The 8208-nt window shown below is 55.3% G+C and overlaps 1 protein-coding gene across 1 annotated transcript; it reads right to left on the bottom strand.

Annotated features, from left to right (window-relative positions):
- Window positions 1-551: 551 nt before the first annotated feature.
- HIC2 (hypermethylated in cancer 2) lies at window positions 552-4931 on the bottom strand. The gene is made up of 2 exons (XM_004680942.2): window positions 4761-4931; window positions 552-3002 (listed from the first exon to the last, which is right to left on the bottom strand). Exons 1-2 carry the CDS (start codon window positions 4784-4786, stop codon window positions 1178-1180), a joined length of 1851 nt encoding a protein of 616 aa, XP_004680999.1. The 5' UTR covers window positions 4787-4931; the 3' UTR covers window positions 552-1177.
- Between the last annotated feature and the right edge of the window lie 3277 nt (window positions 4932-8208).

The following is an 8208-nucleotide window of genomic DNA, read 5'->3' as shown; positions in this document are numbered from 1 at the left end:
ATGCCTTCCTGTGCCTACTAACAGGAGAAAAAAAAGTGTCTTGGCCTCAACTGCCAATCACCAACGCACTGTTCTCGTGAATTCAAGAGGTAGCAAAAGGTCAGAAGTCTCTCCACCTTGATCAGTAAGGAAGGAAGGAAAGCGCAACATCTGTTCACACACACCACACACGCACAACAAAGAAAATGAAAAACAAGAGTACCGACAGCTCTGGCATCGATTCCAGCCTCCCCCCGCCCGCCCCCCCACGAACCCCAGACCTTCCAGTTCAAACATTCACATAAACGTTACACTGTTTTTTCTCTTAATAAAAAAACAAGTACCTCTAAACAAAGCATATTCCTCAGAAAACTATAGGAAAAGCACTCTCTCTCCTGAGGCAGCCGAGGCAGGGCTCGGGGCCCAGGGAAGCCTTTGGGCAAGAAGGGTTTCTGGGGCCTTGAAGGGATGGACACCCAGCAGCCCACAGCCAGGGGGGTGGGGGAGGGGCGGCTGCCCCTGTACATTCAGTCTGCAAACCCAAGCTCAACCCCTAGGGGCTGGTAGGAAAATCAACTCTTGTTGGTTTTGGTTTAAAAAACAAAATTCAAAAAGAAAAAAGGAACAGATCAGTAGGAATAACAGCAACAGAGGCCCAGAGGGCTATTTAGGTATGGAGAGGTAGGCGGTGAGGCCCCTGGCTTAAAGGACGGATGGCTCTGTGCCCTCCTCAAGCACCACTCCTGCAGAACCAGGGCCGCCAGAACATAGACAAGCACTCGTGCACACACGAACACCACCCCTGGTTCCCAACAGAGGGAAGGCCCCACTCCCCTGTGGGGAAGGGGTCGGATCCCAGAGAGATCCCATGACCCACTCCCGTGGGTGTCCTCGCAGAAAGGCAGAGGCCTGGGTGGTGTGGGGAGGTAGACTGGACACCTGTGACGCACACGTGGGACTTGTGCCCGCTGCTTTCCTCCTCTCTTCCCTTGGTACAGACTGTTGATTAAAGCTCTGGGTGTTGGGGGGGCAGGCCGGAGGTGCCACCAGGAGCCACCCCTGCTGGACCGCAGGGTTCCGGTCCCGCCTGCCCGGCCTCCAGTCCCACCTGCCTGGCCTCCTTGCTTCTTCCTTCCATTGGTTCCCAAGGGCAAGTCTGCAGACAGTGCCCTGGGTGGGGGAGAAGGGTCTTTGGCTTCTAGGAGGGGGAGGTATGCATGCGCAGGTGGCTGATGAGGTTACGCTGCTGGGTGAACTTGCCCCCACAAAGCTGGCACTCATAGGGCTTCTCGCCTGAGTGCACACGCATGTGCTCGGTGAGGCGGTACTGGCGGGTAAAGCGCATGCCACACTCGTCACAGGCAAAGGGCTTCAGGCCCAGGTGACTGCGCATATGGCGTGTCATGGTGCCGCGCTGTGTGAACATCTTGCCACAGATGTTGCAGGGGAAGGGCCGTGTCAGCCAATGTGTCTTCTCATGCTGCCGAAGCGTGGCCGGGTCCTTGTAGGTCTTCTCGCAGACTGAGCACTTGAAGGGCCGGGGCTCAGTCGTGTAGGCCGCACTGGGTGCTGACAAGTCCTCAGCCTCCTCCTCAGCACCCCCACTACCGGTCTCGTAGGCACCCTCCTCCTTGATAAACAGCTCCTCTTCCGTATGCGTCTCCACATGGGCATTAAGCTGCTCCGAGCTGGGGAAGCCTTTGGCGCAAGGGATGCACACGTACAGGTTGTCCCCATAGGACACGGTCTCATAGCCCTCCTGCCGGTATACGTAGTGGGTGCCCGTGTGGCCGCTGCCACCCTCACTCCCACTCTGCCCGCTGTCCTCGCTCCCATCCTTGCCATTCTCCTCTTCCTCCTTGCAGGGGTATGTAGGCTCTCCGTAGGGCCCACTGGGACCAGCCCCTCTGACACTGCTGGCCAGGATACCATTGGGAACCCTGTCCCCAAGCCCCTCTCCTTCTTCTCCTGGGCAAGGACCCTTGGGTCCTCCTTCCCTCCGCTCAAAGGGTGAACCTGCCACAGTCTCCTTCTTGCTCCACTCTTTTTTGCGGGCCGAGTGCCGCAGGCTCTTCCGAGGTTGCCCACCAGGCCCCTCCAGCAGGCTTAAGTGGTTGTCCTCTACCCCCTCCAGATCCATTGGCTCATTGGGGGTGCCCCCCAGCTCCGCATACGAGGCACTATTGGCAACAGGAGGGGCAGAGGTTGAGAGGGGTGAGCCATGCTGACTGTCGCTCAGCTGGGCCGGGTCATCAGGAGTGAGAGGAGGACCAGGGGTGGTAGGCGGTAAGGGGGGGCTCTTCTTGGACAGGTCTAGGCCCAGCTCCTGCTCACAACCCCCGCTGCTCCCATTGGTACTGCAGCTGCCCAAGCCAGCCTCCCCACTAGCTGGACAGATAGCCCGGCCCAAGCCGTGTGTGCGCTCTTGGTTAGAACTGCTGAGGAAAAGCTCATCATCTGAGCCTTTGGCCTGGGAGAGCTCCTGGGAGGAATGGGTCCCCTTACGCCCATCGACAAGACCTGAATACCGAGCCTGGATTACAGAGGCCGTGGAAAGCCGCTGGCTGCGGGGGGGGCGCCCCATACCAGCAGTTCCCACCCGTCCAGAGCCAAAGGGTTTGCCAGCACGCTTGAGTTTGCGGCGGCACAGGGCTGCCAACTCGGGCAGCTGGAGGTAGCTGGCGGCAGTAAGGAGAGTGCTGAAGTTGGGCTCGGCCGGCTGGTCACTGGGCAGCAGCTTGCCTGTGTAGATGAAGTCCAGGATCTGCTGGAACACTGTGGAGCTGACCATGTCCGTGTCCAGGTTGATGAGGTTGTCGTGTAAGACCAGGGACTTGAAGTAGATGCTACTGGCAGCCAGGACATTCTTGTGGGCCCGGAAGATGGAGTTCTCCACCATAATGATGACATCACACAGGAAGCCCTTCGTCCTCTGCTGGTTCAGCTGCAGCAGGAGCTGCTTTGAGTGGCTGGGCAATTCCATGTCGGGCCCCATGTCCCCACGCCCTGCCCACGCGCACCACCTGTGGGCAAGAATAGGTACATACCTGTTAGCTGACAGGCGCCCTGGTGCATGGAAGGCACTCAGAAGGGTGCCGTAGGTCACTTCTTTGGGTATAATACACAGGGATGGGACTCATACTGTCCACCAAGGCCTCATACTACCAGAGAAAGGACAGCAGCACCAGTGCCATTTGCAATTTTGGAAAAGGAAGCAGAGAACAATGAAGGTCACAAGTACAGAAACGGGGATTTAAATTTGGCCCCACATTTGGAGGTTCTTCCTCAGCCTGAGCTAAAGGAAGTCAATCATATGCCCACAGGGGCCCAGAAATGAGAAATGATCATGATCTAGGGGGACAGGAGCCACTGAACAAAATGACTTCCTGCATGAGCACACAGGTGCCCCAGCTTTCAGCACAAGTGAGAAATCCAAATTTCTCATGTGAAGTCAAACAATGCAAAATTGAAGATTCTTTTCCCTAAACAACATGTGGGCGAAATTAAGTACACAGCTTCTGGTCTGTGACCTCTACACTATACTGGGAACGTCCCAAATAATCCTAGACGTTTCCCAAGCGTTTAGATTTGCCAACATTACACTACTACTTCCAAGACCTAGTGCTTTCTACCACATCCCTCATCAAGGCCTGCCCCTACTCAGCAAGGGCCTCACTCCAAGGGGGACCTGAGCATACCCCCAGCCCACTCTGCCAGGAGCCAAGCAGGGAAGGTAGCTTGGCTAAGCTCCAGTACAGGCCGGGCCCACGGAAAGGCAGCCAGCTGGTCTTGCCAGACCACCCTAACTCTAAGTGATATCACTGAAGTAATCGATACACAGAGGCCTCTGGCCTCCTCAGGAAACCTGAAGGTGGGCTGTACGACAGTGTGCCCGTGGGTCTCCAGCTCAGGGTGCTCTAACCTCACACCCACTCCATTGAGCAGCAGGGCCCAAAACACAAGACTGTGGCTCCCTGCCCGCCAAGAGCAGGCAGCTCTGCATGACATGTTGACAAGAGAGCCTTCATGCCCTTCCATTCATGGCTCAAAACTCTCAAAGTAACTGACCGCTGGGAGCTAGAAGCCTCGCCACCGGGCCCCTACCTCCACCCAATCTTCTCCTACCAGGAGGCACAGCTCTGCCTCCCTTAGGCAAGAAAGAATCTGAGAGGAAAACACACACCCAGCTTTCCAGTCATATACATTCTTCCTTCTCCCCTGCCCTACACTTACCCTTGTTTGTAAACACAGAGGGAAACTTTAGTAATCATGTACAGCCTAAAGAAGGCTTCAGAGTTCTCCATGAATGCACACAAGCTAGCACTCAGGGCCTGATGCAGGAGGCAGCAAGCACCTTCTCAACCAGGTCTGTGTCCAGAGAAAACCAACTATCCTCCACACTCCCTGCCTCTAACCAGCAGATGGAGACAAAGAGCCCAAGGCATGGCTTCTGTGTCTTGGCCCCCAGGAAGCCGTGTTAGCTCTGCCAGCACCTAAGATACCTGGTGCCAAGCCTCACAAGGGGAAAGACCAGGGACATGAAGCACCTCTGAGCGCTTACGTTCCCGCAACAGCCTCTCCTCCCAGGACTGAGAGCACCAGGTCCCAGCGTCCCCACCACACTGCTTGGACCTCATGCATCATACAGACTACAGTCTACAATGAAGGACCACAGTTTCAGAGCTGTGTGGGTCACCCAGAAAGTCCCAAGAAGGAGAAGGTGGCCATCCTCTAGACCCCACACCTGCACAGTCCCAGCAGTACCCGCTTTCCCAGCCTACCGGAGTGCCAGGGGCCCAGAAACCATGTGAGCAGCAGCCAGCGGGGGTGGCCTCCTTGAGTGCGTGGCCTCCCTGGGGGTGCATCAATGCCTGGTCACCTGGGGAGAAGATGGACAAGGTCACCTAACATTGGTATCAGTAAGGAAGGACAGGGAAAGGGAAGGCACCTTGTTGCCTGGGAAAACTTATTCCTGTAAAGTCTGAGGATCTCTCTAGTTGGGATGAAAGCCTTGGACAGCCCAGACAGTGGCCACAGGGTCCCCTAAGCCAGGTGGCAGGAAGGTTGCAGGTCTGGGGCACTGAGCAAGTACTGCACCTTCCTTCTACTCAGAAGGCTTGGGGTATTTTAAGGGCCACCTTAGCCTGGGAGAACTAACAGAAAGCACACAATTCCAGATGGGTGGGTAGCAAGAGGCCTGGACAAGGTTCTCTCCCAGCTGGTTAAATTTATGTAACAAAAGGGCAACAGTGGAATCACTGGTGCCACTGACTTTTTGTAACAACCAGTGTCAAATGACTGTGGCTCTCTTGCCTCCTTCCCTTCCTATCTGCTCTCACCCACTCCTGCCTACCCCAGTTCACCACATGGCCTCCCCTCAGTTCTGCAGTCTCTGTCTTTCAATACCAGCCCTCCTAAATCGCTGACAGCTACCCCATGATGTAGGTAGGCTTCTCTACTACCCAGAACTCTGGGTAGGGGTCCTAAGAGGCTGGCACCTTGCACACCTCTCAGACAAGCTTAGGCTCCCTTGGAATGGAGCCGCGGGGAGGCCTGCAGCAGCCTAGAGCCCATCCCTGCCTGCCCTTCCCCCACCCCTAGGGCCTGGGAGGCTCAGCAGGTCCCTCAGGAATGTGGCCAGACCCGGGGTGCAAGGTGGCTGGGAGGCCTCTGCTCCAGACTGCCAGCTGTCTTTCTAGCCTGGACCATAGCTCCCCTCTCACAGATAGGGCCTGGGGCAGGGAGAGGCAGGAGGACAGCTAGTCCAGGAGCCTACCTACAAAGACTGCCCAGAGGGCAGCAGAACCAGCTTGTATGTCCAACAGCCTGAGAGCACCCATGTTTTATGAGGGCATTCTTCTGTGGGCCATTCTTCTGTGGGGAGGTCAGAGATGGCCAGCTGGACTGGGCAAAGCCCAGCCTTGACAAGGGACTTAATCCAACCCAGAAGAACAGACATAAAGCCAGAGCAACCAGACAGCTGTGGTGTAGTCTTACGCCACCATGACTGCTCCTCCTCACCACAAATTGGGTGAATCTGAGCCCTGCCTTGGCATAATACCCGGCCTGTAGCATCCACCTCAGCACTGTGACAGACCTTGCAACTATCAGAGATCAAAGTGCGAATAAGACTTAGGGGTACTCACACAGGACTATGGAGGCAGACACTTCACCAACCCAGATTAGATCTCCCAGACAAGAGTCAAATGTAATTCTGTTCCCTCCCCACCCTCCAAGCCTGCCCTCCCGCAGGGGTGGCTCAGCAGAACAGGGTAGAGCAGCCTTGCTATGCTCTTTACTGGGGAGAGTCAAGGTGGAGCTATCTGCTGGGAGGTAGTTCACAGTCAGCACAACGCCAGCAGATGCTACCCTGCCTGTCACCAATTCCAGGCCGGGCCATGTTCAACTTCACCCCCATTTGAGAGGGTCACATGTTCCCTGGCTGCAAGGTGCCAGGCCTCCCCAAAAGCCCTTTTCTCCGCAGCCCAAATGACGACAGCCAGAGACCCCTACCCTACCACTCAACAGTGGGTATGGAAGCAAGAATCTACCCCAGAGACACCCTGCCGGGGGTAGCAGGTAAGTAGGAATTCGATTGTGGGGGCTGCCCAGCAAATTGGTTGTGTAATGGTCCACAAGATGAGAGGGCTAGGCCAAATCCTCCCAGGAGCCTAACATCGGTGTGAATGGGGATGCTTTTTAGCACTGGCTCTTAAGAGCATCCAACAGCCCTCTGCTAGCAGGCACAGTCAGCACACCTATCAGTTCCAAGGAACCCAGACTGGGGGTAGGACCAGCTCTGCACCATGTGAACACAAAAGTGTGGAGGAAATGGTTAGACTTCAACAGTGGGCAAGAGCCATGGCCTTCTAACCCCACGGAGGAGCACCCTAACAGAGCTTCTACTTGGTCATGATTCCAGTCAAGGCTTCACGAGATCAGGGAAAGATCAAAACAAGCCTAAAAGACTCCTGGCACACTCAAAAAAGCAGGTAAGGGGCCCTCCCTGGTGGCGCAGCAGGTTAAAGCACAGCACTAAGAAGCTAAAGCCACTTCAGCACAAGTTTGATCCCCACCCTGGAGGTGATCCACCCCAGAAGTGATCCACATGATGCAGCAGACCTCTCCTGACCCGCCGCTGCTCCCCTCAGCAGTGTACTTCATCAATCTGCCTGTTCTGCTCCCCACTCTGTCTCGGGTGAAGCCTCTCAGGTCTGCAACTCTGATCTGTACCCCAGTTCTGTATGCATAAACAAACAAATCTTTAACAAAAGAAATAAGCAGGCAAGTATGCTCCGGCCCAGCACCTTTCGGAGGCTATCAGGTCTTAAGGTGAGAGTGCCCCTTGCTTAAGCACAAGCCATGGAGAACAACTCCAAGGCCCTAATCTGATGAGAGTTGCCCCAACTCAGTCTGGTCATCCACCCTGCCCAGAACTTTGCCAAAGGAGGCTGAGGCAGTACTGCTCTAGTCATTTGGCCTCCAAGTGGTGCCACCAGAGTGCAGGAAAACAGTCCTGCAACCACCTGGGGTCTGATGAGGGTACAGAAGAACAATGTCAGACCCCACCTTCATGTCTCCTGGTGGAAGCCAAACTCAGGATGTAGTTCTCACAGCTGGTATTTCTGACTCTTATGAACAGTATCCTCCTCAGAATGTTGTCCCTTCTAGTCTATGCCTAGTGACTACCTGCAGACAGAAAAGAACCACCTCCCAACCAGAGGAATCTTCTGGCTTGACTGACACCCATCTCAAATTCAGGAAATTTTTCCCAGCCCACACCCAGTCCGGATGAAGGGCCCTGGAGAGAAACACAAAAGACAGGGAAAAGGGGGGGGTGGGGGTGTAGTGTTTAACCCTGCTTCCCCATCCTGGGTAGACCTCCTTGCCAGGGCAGGCCTGCAGGAGATCTGGAAATATGTTGGGGGACTGGAAGAAGTTCTGCCTACCCAAGACAGACACCCACCTACCCAGGTGTCCTGGCAAGACACCCAAGAACAGAATAACTGTTCTTTCACCACCTCCTGGCAAGGAACACCTAACCAGAATTACAAAGTGACAGAAGACTCTTCCAGCTGAGGGTGGTGAGTTGCCCATTCCACTCAAAGCCCTACTGTCAGATGGGAGGTGCAAGGTATGCCAGGCAGAGGGTCATAACTGGACAAGGCATGGCAACTGAGCAGCTTTTGCACCCACTGGTGCATCTACGTCAAAAAGAGCCCTAGAAAC

This window comes from Condylura cristata, unplaced genomic scaffold (assembly GCF_000260355.1).
Source record: "Condylura cristata isolate star-nosed mole 26May11 unplaced genomic scaffold, ConCri1.0 scaffold00011, whole genome shotgun sequence".
Classification (NCBI taxonomy): domain Eukaryota; kingdom Metazoa; phylum Chordata; class Mammalia; order Eulipotyphla; family Talpidae; genus Condylura; species Condylura cristata.
The sequence above is the reverse complement of the archived record's forward strand: the minus strand, read 5'-3'. Positions and strand labels throughout refer to the sequence as shown.

Bases quoted from the DNA above. Each gene is read 5' to 3' on its own strand.
- HIC2 (XM_004680942.2), bottom strand. From the start codon at position 4,786: ATGGTTTCTGGGCCCCTGGCACTCCG. The intron at 3,003-4,760 runs GTAGGCTGGGAA...TCTTGCCCACAG, and splicing joins TCTGGGCCCCTGGCACTCCG to GTGGTGCGCGTGGGCAGGGC.